We start from the raw sequence: 16,405 nt of genomic DNA, 5'->3' as shown, positions 1-16,405 counted from the left end.
GCCGAGGTCGCGGAGCACGCCGCGGTGCAGGCCTTGGAGTGTTTTTAATGCCGAAAGCGGCGCGCCGCGCCGCTCGCCGTCGCCGACGAGCGCGTCGCAGAGCTCCACCTGCGACGACAGGCGCGCGACGAGCTCGGCGTGCGTCGCGGCGCAGGCCTCGACGGCCGGCAGCGCGCTGAGCCTGAGCAGCGCCGCGAGGCTCTGCGGCGTCGGCCGCGCCATCGACACTGTTGCGCGCTACGCTGTAGCACACAAATACACCGCTACGCTGCAGCGCACGAGTACGAGGCGCTCGCACAATTAGAGCCTCCCATGCTTGCTCGAGCCAAAGTTTCTGTGAAGGAGCAGCCCGGTTGACGTGTAGTAGGCCACCCATCATGGGCGCGCCGCGCGCGTTGATGGGCCTCTGCCGCGGCCCGACGCTCGACACGCAGCTCCTGAAAGCGGCCGTGGCCGCGGAGCAGGGGCTGCCGCTCCACAACTCCGTCGGCCTCACCGCTTTGCACTGCCTCTGCGAGAACGAGGCCGTCACCGCGGCGGCCCTCGAGGCCGTGCTGCCCTGCGGGCCCCGGGACCTCGCGCTGGCGCGGGATCGCTGCGCGACGTCGCCCCTGGACCTGCTCTGCCGCAACGGGGCCGTGAGCGTCGCGATGCTCGAGGTCGTGCTCGCCTGGTGCGGCCCGGAGCTCGTGGAGGACCGCTGCGGGTCGGCGCTCCACGTGCTCTGCGCGGCGCGCTGCGCGACGGCGGCGGCGCTCGAGGAGTTCCGCTCTCCGGAATATTTCAAAGCGCTCTGCACGCGCGCGCCGAAGGGCGCGTTCGTCGCCGGCGCGACGCCCCTGCGGACGTTCTGCGAGAACGAGGCCGCGTCGCTGGACGCGCTCGAGGTGGTCCTGAATTTCACGCCGAGCTCCATAGACGAGGTCGACGACGCCGGCGCCGGTCCCCTCCATTATCTCTGCGCCAACGCGGCGACGACGCCGGAGATGCTCCGCAGGTTCCTCGCGCATTGCAAGAGCATCCCATCCGCCATCGAGGCGGTCGACGAGGACGGCTGGACGCCGCTCCACTACCTCTGCCGGCGGCCGGGCGCGTCCGCCGCGCTCGTGCGCGCCCTCGTCGCCGCGGGGCCCGGCGCCGCGGCCGCGGTCGACGACGAGGGCATGGCGCCCCTGCACTACCTGTGCTGGAACGAGCGCGCGGAGCCAGGAGCAGTATTAGCATTGCTCGACGCGGCGCCGGACGTCGCGGCCCTGCGGGACGCCGAGGGCGCGACGCCCGCGCGCTACCTCGCCAAGACGCCGAGTCTGTGCTCCTTCGACCTGCTCAAGCGCGTCGCGGCGCGCGGCGTCGGCGACGCCAAAGTCGACGCGAGGCTCGTCGAGCTCAAGGACGCGGCGGCCGCGGCGCGCGTCGCGGAGCTGCGGGACCGCGTCGCGGCGACGGCGGACGCGCACGCCGCCGCCTGGCGGGCCCTGGCGAAGCAGCAGCTCGACCGCGGCGAGTGCGCGGAGTGCCTGCGGCTCTTCGCCGAGGGCGCCGCGCGCTGCCCCGGCAACTTCGCGCTGGCCCACCGCGGCGCGACCTTCGCGCTCTTCGCCGAGCAGACGGCGGACCGCGTCGCCCTCGGGCCCTTTGCCGTCGCCGCGGCCCTGGGCGAAGGCGACGTCGCGCCGGATCGGTCGCCGGACTACGGCGGCGACGCGCTCGCCGTCTACCGGGGCGCCGTCGCCGACGCGGGCGCGTGCCGCCGCCTCGGCGACGCCGTGGAGGCGGCGGCGACGGCCGCCTGGCTCGAGCGGCGCCGCGCGGGCGCGACGGACCACGCGGTCTACGACGTCCCCGCGACGGACCTGCCGGAGCCCGCGCGGGGCTACGTCCGCGCGCTCGTCGCGTCGCTCGCGGCGCGGGCGACGCTCCTGTTCCCGGGGACCTTCGCGGGGGCGCCGGCGCGCGTGCTCGACTGCTTCTTCGTCCGCTACGACGCGGAGCGATGCTTCGCGGAGATGCGGGACCACGTCGACGAGTCGGCGGTCTCCGTGTCGCTGGCGCTCAACGACGCCGGCGACTACGACGGCGGCGGCCTGCACGTCGCCGCGGCGGGGAACGTGCTCAACGGGCCGGCGGGGTCCGTGTTCTGCTTCCCGGGCGCGATCACGCACGGCGGCGTCGCGGTGACGCGCGGCACGCGGCGCATTCTCTCCCTCTTCCTCGTCCCCGACGCCAACCGGTCGGGCCTCCCGCCGGGCTACACCATGCACCGCGGGGACTAAAGGTGACATCGTGGATCTGCTAGATCCGGCGCCTAGCCTCGTAGTTCGAGGCCCGCGTGCGCGGCGAGGAAGCGGAGCGTGGCGTCGTCCATGGTCGCGTTCGTCGACGCGTCGACGACGACCTCGCAGCCGCCGCCGGGCTCGCGGACGGGCCGCCCCGTGCAGTTGACGACGCCCGTGTCGGAGCAGTCCGAATTGCAACACGCGCAGGAAAAGGTCGGGTCGTGGCCGTAGCCCCGGAGCGTCGTCGCCTCGCAGGGCACGCCGAGAGGGGCGAGGCGGTCGCAGAGCTTCGGCTCGTTCAAAGGGCTGATGGCGTAGTCCTCGGACCCGTGGAAGGCGACGACGGGCGAAAAGGCCGCGGTCACGCGCGACACGTTCGTCGCCTGCTCGAGGACCTCGAGGGCGTAGAGGCCGCCCCAGTGGCTCACGACGGCCGCGACGTCCGACGGCGTGTCCAAGTGGCCGAGCGTCGGGTCGACGCCCCGCAGCTCGTCGCGGTAGTCCTCGGGCGCGCCCGGCCCGAGGCTCGAGCCGAGCGCGACGGCGCTGCAGGCGCCCGCGGACGAGCCGTAGGCGACGACGAAATCCGGCGCGACGCCGAGGAGCCCCGCGTGCGCCTTGAGCCAGCGCACCGCGGCCTTGGCGTCGCGTATCGCCGGGTACATGAGGTCGAAGGCGGGCAGGAAGCCGTAGCGCTCCGTCGTGCCGTTGACGTCGTGCGTCGCGAACTCGGGCGCGTATTTGAAGTCGCCCGCGGGGACGAGGCCGTAGGCGCCGCGCGGGCGGTAGTCGAGGCTCGCGGCGACGAAACCGCGCGCCGCGTACCACCGCGCCGTAAAGGCCATGTTGTCTGACGCGCTGTCGCCGTTCACGTAGGACCCGCCGTGCATGAGCACGACCGCGGGCCGCCCGGCCGCCGGCGGCCGCGGCCCGCCCGGTCGCGGCGCGGGCGCGTAGAGGTCCAGCGTCACGCGGCCCCACTTGCCGCCGCCGTCGACCCGGCAGGAGCTCGCGTCCGACAGGTTCCGCGGCAGGCTCGCGTCGTCCGGCGTGCAATTCCAGGCCGTCTCGGCGTAGGCGACGCTCCGATTCACGGCCACGTCGAAGGTGGGCTGCCTCCAGGCCACCTGCGCCGCCGCCGGCGCCGCGCACAGGAGGGCAAGCCACCGGCCAGGGGCCATCACGCGGCCCGTAGAGCGCCGCGCGGGCAGACGAAGGGCAGCTCGTTCCGCAGAGCGCCGCTTCATACGAAGGGCGTTCCTTGTGCCAACCTTGCACTTCAAGTTGAATATCTCCGCGCATCGATATGGCCGCGCCTTTCAGCCTTGCTGCGCAGCTGCTCGCCGTCGCGCTGCTCGCCGCCGGCGCGCGCGCGCTCGTCGCGCCGCAGCGCGCTGCACCTCGATTCGTCGCGCTCCGCGCGTCGGCCGCGGCGACCGCCGAGCTGCGCGAGCGCGTGCGGGGCCTGCTCGACGGCCTCGCGGGCAACCTCGCCGACGGCGCGGCCATGCCGGAGTCGGCGGCGCGGCTCGAGGCGGCCTACGGCGCCGACGCCTACGACGCCATGTACGTCGGCCTGCTCGAGTGCTTCATGGACCTCAAAATCGACTTCGACATGGGCGACGACGACGACGTGCTGCGGCCGACGGCGCACGCGTGCACGGATCCCGCCGACGCGGTGACGCGGGCGAAGCTCGCGCCGCTCTACGCGCAGGCCATGGGCATGATCGACGGCAGCGAGCCCCAGGTGAAATTGGACATCTGGCGGCTCGTCGTCGACAAGCTCGCGGCGCGGGTGGACATGGAGAACCAGGAGTTCGGCGCCTGGGCCGCCGGCGTCCTCCAAGGGGGCTAAAGGTGTTAGTGCGGCGCGAGCCAGCGGGCCGAGTCGTAGAGCGCGGCGCTGCGGTCCGCGCGGCGCCGGAGCGCGAGCGCGAGGCCGAGGAGGCCGTCGGCCGGCGTCGCGCTCGGGCGGAGCGACGTGCCCCGGAGGCTCGCGGCGACGCAGCCGACGGGCGCGCCGAGCGCCGCGAGGCCCGCCAGCGCGTCCGACGCGTCGCCCGCGGCGGCGGCGACGTCCGGGTGGTCCGCGGGGAGCCGGTCGAGGCGCCGCGCGGCGAAGTGGAGCGCGTCGCCCCGGAGCCGCGACGCGTACGCTCGCCAGGGCGTGGACGTCGCCGGCGACGGCGAGCGCGCGGACCTCGAGGCGCCGGTTCCGCGTCGACCGCGCCCGGTCGGCGACGAAGCGCGCCCGTTCCAGTAATTCCGCCGCGAGGCGCCGGTGCCGCGCGCCGGCGACGTCGTTCGCCGCGGGGCCCTTGGCGAGATCCTTGGCGCGCCGCTGCTCGAGGGCGGCCTGCTTGGCCTCGAGGAGCGGGATCGCCCGCGATATCTTCTCGTCGAGGTCGTCGAGCGGCTCCGGCTCGAGGCCGTGAGCGCGCGCCACGAGGCCCCGCGCGCCGGAGCCGCCGGCGTAGTCGAGGGTCAGGGGCTCGCCCGCGCGCACGGGCCGCGCGGTCCAGATCTCCGCCGTGCCGTCGTCGGACGCGAAGTGGACGCAGTTCGGGTCGGCGGCGTCGTTGAAGAGGGACCGGTAGGCGTAGATGCCGCTCTCGAAGCCGTTGCAGCGCCAGACCTTGGCGAGCCGCGCGCGCTCGTCGCCGTTGGTGTTGGACCGGGGGTGGAGCCGCGCGACGCACCGCCGCGCGCCGTCGTCGCGGCCGCAGAGCGCCTGCAGCGCGTCGACGGGATCGCCGCCGTCGGCCGGCGGCGCGAGGAGGGGCTGCTCGACGAGAAGCAGGGCGCCCGCGGGCGCCGCCTTTGCGGCGACGTAGCCGCGGCCGCCACCGACGGCGACGAGGCCCGATTCGAGGCCCAGGGCCGGCGAGACGAAGACCGGCGGCTTCTCGGCGAAGAGGCGTTCGAGCTCCGGCGACGACCAGCCGGGCGGCGTCGTCCGCGGTAGGTCGAAGGGCGCGGTGGGTCCATGCGTCGGCGTTGTTGCTGGCAAGACGACGGGCGCGGCGGCCGCGAGGACAGCACTCATCGTTCGAGGCGGGTTCCACCCGTGAGGGCAGCCTTGATGTCATCGTTGAACCTAGATTCAATTTCAACTTTATATCTTCGCCTTCGGTGTCTCAGCGCGCCTGGGCAGGAAGCTCCTCAGCGTTTGCCCGGGCTCCTCGGCCGCCGTCGGCGGGCCGCCGGTCGCGACCCGGACCTCGGTCGCGCGGTCCGCGCGCGCCGCGTCCTCCGATCGCGCGGCTTCGCGCTCGCGCCGCGCCTCGCCGGCCTCGGTCCGACCGGACGCGCCGCGGGCTCTCGACGGCTCCGGAGACCTCGCTCGGGCACCCGTCGACGCGATGGCGCCGTGGCGGCGCGCGTCCAGCGACGACACGCGGAGCAGCTACAAGGTCCAGGACGAGGGCAAGGACTCGAGCAAGGACGACTCCCCGCTGTCGCCGTCCGGCCGGAAGCGGAGCGTGTCGAACCCCGAGGGCGGCGCGGGCGTCCGCAGGTCCGCCGGGGGCATCCGCGACTTCGCGAGCCGCGCGCGGGGCACGGTCGCCTTCGCCATCCCGCGGCGCGTGGGCATCGGGCGCAAGAAGATGGCGCCGCGCGTGTCGCAGATCGCGAGCCCGTCGTCCCGCCGGTTCTACGAGAAGGAGCTCGGCGAGGGGCGGACCAAGGGCCTCGGCGGCCTCCACTACATGATGCGCAAGGGCTCCGTCGAGGACGTGCGGAGCCGCGCGTTCAAGGACCGCGACGGCGTGCTCGATCGCTTCCTCTCGACGCGGCTCGCGCGGCCCGACGACGACCACGAGTCGGAATGGGTCGGCCATGGCCGCCAGGACGCGTCGGCGTCGAAGAAGGGGCGGGGCCTGTGGACCCAGTGTCTGATTGCCGAGGATTCGACGGCGCACCTCGTCTGGGACGTCATCGTCGCGTGCTTCGTCATCGCGTTCGTCGCCGTGGCGCCGTTAAGGTACGCGTTCCGCACGACGAACAAGTCGGACTTCACCTGGCAGCGCAACGGCTGGCTGCGGCTGGAGAATTTGAGCGACCTGGCCTTCATCGCGGATCTGTTCATCAACTTCCGGACCGCGTTCTACAACCGCGACGGCAAGCTCGTCACGAACCAGCGGGTCATCGCGTACAAGTACGTCATGGGCTGGTTCTGCGCCGACGCCTGCGCGTCCGTGCCCTTCTCCTTCTTCGCGGAAAGGGACGGCGAGAAGAACGCGGCGGTGCAGTGGATCTCGTTCTTGCGCTACTCGAAACTCCTCCGCGTCGCGCGGCTCGCGCGCATCTACAGCCGCTTCTTGCTGCTGTTGAACCCGGGGCTCATCCATCTGCTGCGGTTGTGCATGATCCTCATCTGCGCCTGGCACCTCATCGCGTGCATCTACTGGAAGGTCGCGTGCATGGAGGGTTTGTGCGACCCGGTGCGCGACTACGGCCTCGAGGCGGACCACTCGTACAAGGCGGGCAGCTCCGCCTGCCTCGACGACTGGGCGCCCTACGCGGGCGTCAAGCAGAAGAACCTGCAGACCCAGTACACCATCGCCATGTACTGGGCCATCCAGGTGACGACGGGCATCGGCGGCGACATCAACCCCGACTCGAACACGCAGGTCGCTTTAACCATCGTCGCCATCGTCTGGGGCCTGCTCATGTTCGCCTCCGTCATCGGCGCCATGTCGTCCGCCGTCGCGGCGTTGGACGCCAAGGGCATCCAGCGCACGCAGGCCCTCGACAAGATCCGGTCCTACATGTCGCGGCGGAACATCGGCCGCCAGGTGCAGAACGAGATCGTCAACTACTACTCCTTCCTGCTGAACGCGAACCACGACGACGACGACAGCATCGACCTGACGAAGCTGCCCGTGCTGCTCCAGATCAAGCTCGAGCTCGCGCTCAAGCACCAGAAGGTGAAGACGATCCCGCTCTTTCGCGGTCTGGAGCCCTTCGCGATTCTGACGATCGTCCAGAACCTGCGGTCCTTCATCGCGCTGCCGACGCAGCTCCTCTTCACGGCGGACACGCACGGCTCGACCATGTACGTGCTCGACCGTGGCTGCGTGCACCTGTCGCTGCCGCAGTCCATGGCGCGCATCACGATCGGGTCGCCGCACAAGGACAAGGCGAGCGACGACTTCGGCGCGCTGTTCCCCGCGGGCGGCCTGCGGCCGAAGCGGCGGAACCGGTCCATGTACAACATGTACGCGGGCGGCGCGGCGGGCCCGCCCGTCGGCGGCGTCCGCGACGCCGTGCCCAAGGAGGTCGAGGAGGCGTGGCGCCTCGCGCTCTGCGACTACGAGGCGACGAGCCACGGCACCATCTCCATCGAGGTGTTGAAGCTGCAGGGCGACTACTTCGGCGAGAACACGATGCTCGGCCAGGCGCACTACACGTCCGCGCGGTCCGAGGCCTACTCCGAGCTCTTCGCGCTCGGCTTCGAGAACATGGAGCACGCCGTCCGCGAGTTCCCGAAGCTCGCCGTGCGCTGCGCCCGCGCCGTGCAGATGCGCCGCAAGCGCGTCAAGGCCGCCATCTCCGTCTTCCTGGCCCGGCAGTACACCAAGTCCCAGGGCGCTTCGAAGGACGCGCCGTCGTCGCAGGGTCTGGTCATGTTCGAGGAGAAGATGAGCGCCGCGCAGACGATACAGACCTGGTGGGAGAACGTGAACCGGGATTTAGATGCAGAGGACATCCTGGACCTGAGCGACGACGACGGCGACGACGGCGGCGACACGAAGTTCAAGCGGAGCGACATCGCGAGCCTCCGGGACTTGAGGAAAACGTTGACGAACATCGCGCCGCCCGTCTTTTCCAAGGGCGCGCCGGCGGCGGCGTCCGACGCCGCGGTGAGCGACGCGTCGCCCGCGGCCGCGGCGGCCGGGGCCGTCGTCGAGTCCGCGGACGGGTCTTCCGTGACCATCGGCCGCGACGAGTACGCGAAGCTCAACGACCTCCTGGAGAAGCTCCACAAGTCCGTGGAGACGGCGGAGCGCGCCAAGACCGAGGCGCTCCGCGAGGCGCCCCTGGAGGACCACCGGCAGACGCTGAGCCGGCGCCGGACGACGCGGCTCTCCGTCATGCAGCGGTCGCGCATCGACGAGGACGGCGCCTACGACGCCGAGCCCGAACAGCGGACGCCGCGGTCCCGCGCGGGCACGCGCCAGGGCACGGGCTTCCAGCGGCCGTCCCAGTTCCCGCGCCACGCGACGGGCGTCGCGAAGCGGTCCATGGTGTCCGGCGGCGGCCGCCAGTTCGGCTCCGCGCCGGCCATGGGCAACCGCTCTTCGATCGCGGGCCGCGTCAAGGTCGTCGCGCCCCGGGAGGGCGGGCTGGCCGAGGTCCAGCCGTACCGGCGCGGCCCCGCGTCCGAGCTCGGCCTCGTCCACCCCGTCGCGGACGTCGAGGACGCCAAGGACGCCTAAGGAACCATATCAATTCGCCCGGCCGGAAGGACGTCTGAAAATTTCTGTTAGAGGACCCCTAGATCGTCGTCGCCTTGGTCACGAGGGGCGCGTCGGCGCCCGCGGGCGCCGGGGCGTCCTCGAGCGCGCGGCGCAGGGGCTCCAGGTCCGGCGCGAAGGCCGCGAGCAGGAACGCGCGCGTCTCCTCGTAGATCCACCGGGGCCGCGGCGAGTTGTGCTCGCCGTCGAAGGTGAGCAGCTTCGACGGCGCCGCGTAGGCCCGCTCCAGCGGCTCGCCGTGCGTCTTCGGCGGCGCGAGCACGTCGCGGACGCCCGACACGAAGAGCGCGGGCCGCGTCGCCTTCCTCGCCGCGGGCTCGCAGGACACCTTCATGACGTCGACGCCGCCCGTGCGCGACTTGACGCTCCGCTTCAGGCAGCACAGCAAGCACGCCACGCCGCAGCGCGGCGCCTTCGGGGCCACGCGCTTGACGACGTCGTCCGCGAGCGTCTTGAGGCTGAGGAACCTGGGCAGGAAGAGGGTGCGAAATTTCCAACTTTGGAGGCTCCTAGCTCGGTCGTTTTCCACTCGTTTCGGCTGATTTTTGGACGAGCGATCATCCCTCGGAGCGCTCTCGAAGCGTGGATGCTTTTTCCGGAACGCGCGCGCGCGGAACACTCAAGTTGAAGCGACGTTGAATCACCCTTTTGCGGCCCTGACAGGAACGGGCTGTCGAGGACGAGCGCGGACACCGCGGGGTCGTCGTAGGCCTCGCAGTACAGGAGCGCCGACGCCGCGCCCATGGACCGGCCCCAGAGCACGATCTGGGCCGCCGGGTCCCGCGCCTTGATCGTCGCGATGAGCTTCGCGACGTCCGCGCGCTCGTGGATGCCGAGCGTGACGACGTCGCCGTCGCTGATGCCGCAGCCCGCGAAGTCGAAGGCCACGAGCGTCGCGCCCAGGGACGCCGCCGTCGCGAGCAGCGGGCTCCGCACGACGGCGAGGCGGCAGCTCGAGTTGCTGTGCAGGTAGAGGATGTGGCGCCGCGTCGCCGGGTTCGGCGCCCACCGCGAGCACCGCAGCGTCTCCCCTCGGTCGTTGGCCACCTCGAAGTCCACGCGCTCCACGAACGCACCGTTGACGCGCTTGCAGGGCATGCCCAGGTCCTCGACGCCGTAGGACACGCGCGGCGGCCGCACGACGGTGCACACCAATTGCTCGTAGCCCATGCGCACCATGGCGATCTTGCTCGGCTTCTTCTTCTTCTGCTTCGGCTGGGGCGGGGTCCGGTGCTGGGGCGTCTGGCGGGCCTCGACTACCATGGTGGATTCGACGGCGGCCTCCCTCGCCTGCCGGTCTATACCTTGGGTGATCGAGGGCTCCGGCGCCTCCGGCATTTTTGGCATTTTGGGCCTTTTCGAGGGCCTCAACATGAGTACAACTTGCACCTCTACCGATCGGTTCCGGATCTTACGATGCTCGTTCGCGCACCGGCCCGGCCGTCGCGGCGACGGCCGGTGGGCTGCGTATGCTTGCGGCGCTCGGCGCGCCTACTTGGCGCGGTTCGCGTTGATGCGCTGCTCCGCGCGCTCGGCCATGGCCTGACGCGCGGCCGCCTGGGCCTCGTCGCGGGTCATCTTGGGCTTCTTCGACGACTTCTTCGCCGAGGAGCTCACGCTCTTGCGCTTCGCCGGCGCCTTGGGCTTGGCGGCCTTGGCGGCGGCCTCGGCGTCCGCGGCGGCCTTCGCGTCCGCGGCGGCCTGCGCCTTGGCGGCCTTGGCCTCGGCGGCGGCCTTGGCCTTGGCGGCTTTCGCGTCCGCGGCGGCGCGGGCCTCGGCGGCCTTTTTCTCGGCGGCGGCCTTGGCCTTGGCCTCGGCGGCGGCCCGGGCCTTGGCGTCCGCGGCGGCCTTGGCCCGCGCGGCGGCCTCGGCCTCGGCCCGCGCGGCGGCCTCGGCCTCGGCCCGCCGCTCCTCGGCGGCTCGTCGCTTTGCCTCCTCGACGGCCGCGAGGCGGCGCAGCTCCGCCGCGCGGGCCTCGAGGCGGCGGTCCGCGTCCGCGTTCGCGCGCGCGACGGCCGCGTCGCACTTGCCCCGGAGCGCGTCGAGGCGCAGGTCCGCCTCGCGCCGCGCCGCGGCGGCGTCGCGCGCGAAGAGGCGCGCGCGCTCGTCGGCGCGCACGTAGGCGCGCATGGCCGCGGACGCGGCCGCGCCGAGCTCCGCGTCGAGCGCCACGCGCAGCTCCGCGTCGGACGCGCCCGCGCGCGCGCCGCCGAGGACCTCGTCGAAGGCCGACGCCGCGACGGCGAGGAAGCCCTCGAGCGCGTCGGCGCGCGTGCCCGCCGCGGCCGCCTCCGCGCGCGCGGCCCGCGCGGAGCGCGACCGCTCCGCGGCGGCGTCCGCGGCGCGACCGAGCGCGGCCCGGAGCCGGGGCGCGAGCGACTCCCGCGTCGCGGGCGACAGCGCCTTCTCCGACGCGACCTTGGCCGCGAGCGTGCGCACGGCGTCGTCGACGATGGCGTCGAGCGCGCCGCGGAGCCCGACAAAGTCCGGGCTGCTCCCGGCGAAGAAGGGCGCGTCATCGAACGCGTCCACCGCCGCGAGGCCGTCGGCCTCGAGCGACTCCGCGAGCGCAGAAACTTCCGCGTCGACGATGGCCGCGTAGGCGCTCCGCGGCAGCACACAGTCATCCGCGTTGAGCGCCGCGGCGAGCTCGGGCACGACGGCGCCGAGGCGCCGCGCCGACGCCGGCGCGTCCGCGCGGAGGAGCGCCGTGTCCGACCGGCACGCCAGCTGGCGCACGATCGCGGAGCGTAATCCATCGAGGCGGTCCACGAAGGCCGGCGCGAGCTCGTCCCTGCGCACGCCGCCCTTCTTGACGAGCTGCGAGATGTTGTCGACGGGCGGCGGGAAGAGGTGGACGTCGACGGACGCAAAGGCCTTCTCGAGCGCCCGGCGGATCTCGTCGCGCTGCACGGCATCCGGCGACGCGGCGCCGCGCTTCCCGCCGGCCTCGAGGCCGAAGATCGACGCCTTGACCTTGGCCGCGTCGTCGTCCTCGAACGTCCAGTCGCGGAAGACGACGTGGAGGTGGCCGAAGACGGGGCCCGAGCCCGAGTCCGCGACGCCCTCGGCGGCGCGGACCATGACGCCGAGCTGGTTCAGGATGCGGTCCTTCTGGAGCGAGTCCTTCCAGTTGAAGATGACGCAGCGCGACGCGAGGAGCGCGGGGCAGACGAGGCGCGCGTCGTAGCGGACGTCGCGGTCGCCCTGGCCCTCGGCGTCGCAGAAGCCCACGAGGTCGTCGCCCCCGGACGCCGCCTCCGGCGGCGCCGCGGGGCCCCAGCCCGGCAGCCAGCTCAGGAGGCCGCCGCCCGCCGCGGGCGCGCCGCCGCCGCCGACGGCGCGGAACTTCTCGAGCGACAGCGTCGACGTCGACACGTCGATGCCCTGCGTGCACGGCTCGAGCGCGTTCGACACCTTGAAGACGCCGTCCATGCCGCTCAGCGCGTTCATGAGGAACGACTTGCCCTGGCGCGCGGCGCCGAAGACGCTCACGAGGTGCAGCGGCTGGTCGCCGAGCGACGACAGGAACTTCGTGGCTTTCGGGTTGACCCGGAGGTCGTCCTTCTTCATGGAGAGCCAGGAGGTGCTCATCGTGGGCGTGTGGGGAGCGGACGGGGACGGTGTCGGCGCGCGCTCCGCGTCGACGAGCAACGTTCTCCGCCAAAACTCAACGTCGCAGATACGTCGCTGGCTTCGCGATGATGCCGTCTCGGAGAGCTCGACGATGCGCGTCGTAGAGCCCGTCAAAACAAGCGCAAATCGCCTTACGAACTCGCCCAGTGACGCATCGATGCACCCACAACACAAAACCGCCATCGCCACAATCGCGACGGCGGCCGCGACGGCCCTGCTCGTCTACTGCCACCACCGCCGGAGGCGCTGGCGGCGCTGGCGCGAGCTCGCCGCAGCGCACCCGCGCGAATTGATGTGCGACCCGCGCGTCGTCCGGGCGCTCGTGCCCTACCCGTCGGCCGAGACCTCGAGGCTGCTGTCGGAGCTCACGCGGTGGCCGTCGCTGAAGATCCGCAAGTTCAGCGCCGGCGCGCGCGACGGCCGCTGCGCGCGGCCCTGGCACGCGGGCGACGCCAGGTCCGTGGGCAAGAAGTGCAAGGCGCGCCACTACTACTTCCTGCTGCACAAGCCCCTGGGCGTCGTCACGCAGCGCGACGACGCGTCGACGAGGGCGTACCGCGACCACGCGGCCGAAACGTCGCGGTGGCGCGCCTTCCGGCGGCGCGCGTTCCTGCCGACGGTTTTTGATTGTTTACCCGCGGGCTTCCCGCACGTGTCGCCCGTGGGGCGCCTCGACAAGGAGACGTCGGGGCTGCTGCTCTTCACGGACGACGGCGCGCTGTCGACCCGTTTGTTGCGGCCGCGGCCCGACAAGGGCGTGTCGAAGACCTACGTGTTGGACGTCGCCGGCGTCGCCGACGAGGCCCAGCTCCTCTCCCTCGCCGAGCCCCTCGAGGACGTCACGAAGCACTCGCGGGAGACGGTGTTCACGAAGCCCGCGGCCGTCGACGTCGTCGCCCGGCGCGGCGCGGAGGCGACCGTCCGCGTGACCATCGCCGAGGGCCGCCACCACCAGATCCGGCGCCTCGCGGCGCGCGCGGGGCTCACGGTCGCCGCGCTCCACCGCGAGCGGCTGGGGCCCCTCGACCTCGCGGACCTGCCGCCGGGCGCCGCGCGGCCGCTGACGGCCGCCGAGGTCGACGACTGCCTCGGCCTCGTGGGCCTCCGCGAGAAGCGCGGGCCGCCGCGGCCCATCCCCGTGCCCGACGCGGCGCCGGACCTCGCCGCCGGCGACCTCGCGGCCGTCTTCGCGGACCTCGAGCGGCGACTCGAGTCGTAACAGACACAGTTTTAGCTCGCGAGCAGGACGGTCTGCGCGGCGCCGACGAGCTTCTCGAGCTCCGCGGTCGACTCCTCGAACGCGGCCCGCTCGCGCTCGAGCTCGTGGAGGGACGACAGGACCGGCGCGGGCTTGCGGCGCTCGCGGCGCAGCTTCTTCACGGACGGGAGCTCGCCGAGGCTGCCCGCGCTCCGGGACCCGAAGGCGTCGGGCAGCGCGTCGCTCGTGCGCGACTCGAGGTTCAGCGACTTGCGCCGCGCCTTCGCCGCGGTCTTCTTGAGCTTGTCGTTGCCGCGCCGCACGTGGCCCAGGATCTCCTCGAACTCGTCCAGCGCCGTGTCGAGCGCGTCGTGGCCGTCGAGCCTCGGCAGCGGCGAGCAGTCGAGCAGGGTCGGCGCGGGCGGCGCGCCGTCGGCGGCCGGGAAATCCGTCGACACGCGCGGCGGGGCCTTCGGCGAGCGGCCGGGGACGTCGCCGCCGGCGTCGGGGACGTCGCCGCCGGCGTCGGGGAAGTCGCCGCGGTCGCGGAGCGGCGCGCCGCGTCCCGCGTCGATGGGCGTGCCGGGCAGTCGGACCGACCGCTGCACGGGCGCCTTGGGCTGCCCCGCCGAGACCCGCGGGAGCTGCCCCAGCGGCTCCAGCGCGAGCCGTTCCGTCGGCTGTTCGCGGGCCCACGCGTCCTCCTCGCGACGGCCCAGGAGCGTGCCCACGGACACGCGCCGCATGCTCGTCGGGTGTGTCGTCGGCGACACGGCGGGCCTGCGCGTCTCGTCGCTCTCGGCCTTGTCCAAGCCAACTCGTGCCCCGGAGAGCAGGCTCCTCGTCGCCTGTTGCTACAAAGTGTGTTGACAGCAGAATCGGGGCTGCTGATTGATCTTTCCAAGGGCGTCTCCCAAAACCTTCGGTGGCGACCTTTCCGTGCATCGTTAGCCCACGCCCCGGCGCCACGGCGGCGGCCGCGTGCTGTTGGCGCAGGCGCTCTGGCCGTCGACGAGGAAGAGGAAGTTGTGGAGCCTGGCGCCGGCGGCGAACTGCTCGCGGTGGAGCCGGTCCCGCCAGCAGTCGTAGACGCGCGTGAGCGCCGGGCCGAGGCCCGCGAGGCCGCGCGCGGCCGCGTCGACGGCGAAGCCGTTGAGGATCTTGTCCGGCGCCTCGTCGCGGAACTTGATGTCGCGCATGATCTTCGCGCCCTTCTTCATCTCCGCCTTGCGCGGCGGGTTGTTCATGTAGTGGTTGTGGAAGAAGTGCTCGACGCGGATGCGCGCGTCGCCGAGGAAGGGCCAGCCCTTGGGCCCGGCCGTCGCCGGCGCGCCGAGGTCCGCGATGGGGCAGTGCACGCTCAGGAAGAGCGGGTGGAGGCTCCCGAAGCCCCGGGACCGCGCGCACCACTTCGTGTGCGCCCGCATGGGCGGGCCCGGCGCGGACTTCGTCGCGCGCTCGCGGACGACGGACAGGAGCAGCGGCGCGGGCGCCATCCGCGGCGCCTGCGCCTTCTCGAACATGGTGATGAGGCTGTTGTGGATGATGTACTTGGTCTTCGCCGGGAGCTCGGCCATGAGCGCCTTGAGGTTCTGCTTCTTTCGCGCCTCGACAAGCGGCACGACCGCGACCTCGTCGACGTCGCCGTACCAGACCCAGTCACTCGGCCCGTGGGCCCGCGCCGACGCCGCCGACGCGCCGGGGTTGCTCGTGTGCTCCCGGAGGTAGCAGTCGTAGAGCGCGACGGACTGCGCGTACCTAGATAGAGACGGAAGCCGCGTCTCCGGCCGAAGGAGCTCGCGCGCCCCGGACGCGCCACGTTCCCGCCGAGAAAAAACGAAAAGGACGCGGCCCCGGCGGACATGACGACGGCCTGGCGCTCGGCTTTCGGGTTCGCCCAGAGCGGGCCCGGGTTCGCCGCCATGGACCAGTCGTGGTTGACGACGTAGCCGCGCGCGACGTAGCGCGCGAGCACCGCCCGCGTGTCCGGCGCCGCCCGGTCGCCCATCATGTTGTAGAAGTGGATGCGGTCGAAGCCGAGGGCCACGTGGTACTCGAGCCACTCGATGAGGAGTGCCGCGTTCAAGTTCGTGCCGAAGACGGGCGCGAGGCAGTACGCGAGGTCGCCCGAACCCGACGGGGTGGGAGGCGCGCCGCAGGCCGCGGACGGCGTCACGCGGATGCCCGGGATGACCGCCGCCGCCGGGCCCGAGACGCGGAGCGTCACGGTGCCGTCGAAGCAGGGCGCCGGCAGCGGGCACTCGATTAGCGCGCACGTCGTCGCGTCCGCGAGGTGCGCGGGGTTCAGCGACGCCTTCGTCGCCGCGACGGTCGCGTTCGCCGCGCCGGAGGCGAAGTCGCAGGCGAACCAGTCGGCGACGCTCCGCTTCTTGTACTGCTGCTGCGTGTTGAAGCGCGTCGTCACGCCCTGGATGAAGAGCGTGTCCTCCGACGCGTGGGCGTCGACGACCGTGAATGAGGCGGAGCCGCCGGGCCGATGGCGCGCGATGGGGCCGCTCGACCGCAGCCACTGCTGCGGCAGGCCGACGCCGAGGTCCTCGGCCGCGCTGCAGCCGAGGAGGTGCAGCAGCAGCGCGCACGCGATGCGTCTTCGAACCATCGTTGCCATCGGGCTGCTGGGGTTCAACTACTCGTTGGTGAAGTTTTGAGCATCGCGAGCGCCACCGGTGGCGAGCACCAAAATCTGTCAGCTCCGCGCGAACTCGTCTTAATACTGATTATCTTTGCGCCGTCATCACACCGACATGGCGCCGATCGACATGGCGCCCATCAACCATAAACAGCAACGTCTC

General features: G+C 72.4%; 3 protein-coding genes across 3 annotated transcripts; 1 reads left to right on the top strand and 2 right to left on the bottom strand.

Moving 5' to 3' along the window:
• Positions 1-377: 377 nt before the first annotated feature.
• AURANDRAFT_61110 (hypothetical protein) lies at positions 378-4,131 on the top strand (the record flags this gene model as incomplete). The annotated part of the gene is made up of 2 exons (XM_009035202.1): positions 378-2,230; positions 3,600-4,131. The coding sequence occupies 2 exons, from the start codon at positions 378-380 to the stop codon at positions 4,129-4,131; spliced, it is 2,385 nt and encodes a 794-aa protein (XP_009033450.1).
• A 3,576-nt stretch (positions 4,132-7,707) lies between these two features.
• On the bottom strand, positions 7,708-12,400 carry AURANDRAFT_70671 (hypothetical protein; the record flags this gene model as incomplete). Its single annotated transcript, XM_009034741.1, has 5 exons — positions 7,708-7,947; positions 8,802-9,225; positions 9,420-9,973; positions 10,191-10,221; positions 10,254-12,400. 5 exons carry the CDS (start codon positions 12,350-12,352, stop codon positions 7,708-7,710), a joined length of 3,348 nt encoding a protein of 1,115 aa, XP_009032989.1.
• A 1,224-nt stretch (positions 12,401-13,624) lies between these two features.
• AURANDRAFT_61108 (hypothetical protein) lies at positions 13,625-16,212 on the bottom strand (the record flags this gene model as incomplete). The annotated part of the gene is made up of 3 exons (XM_009034740.1): positions 13,625-14,440; positions 14,549-15,350; positions 15,431-16,212. 3 exons carry the CDS (start codon positions 16,210-16,212, stop codon positions 13,625-13,627), a joined length of 2,400 nt encoding a protein of 799 aa, XP_009032988.1.
• Positions 16,213-16,405: the final 193 nt, after the last annotated feature.

This window comes from Aureococcus anophagefferens, assembly GCF_000186865.1.
Source record: "Aureococcus anophagefferens unplaced genomic scaffold AURANscaffold_2, whole genome shotgun sequence".
NCBI classification, from domain to species: domain Eukaryota; class Pelagophyceae; order Pelagomonadales; family Pelagomonadaceae; genus Aureococcus; species Aureococcus anophagefferens.
Note: the sequence above shows the minus strand (reverse complement) of the source record. Positions and strands in the feature narration are given on the sequence as shown.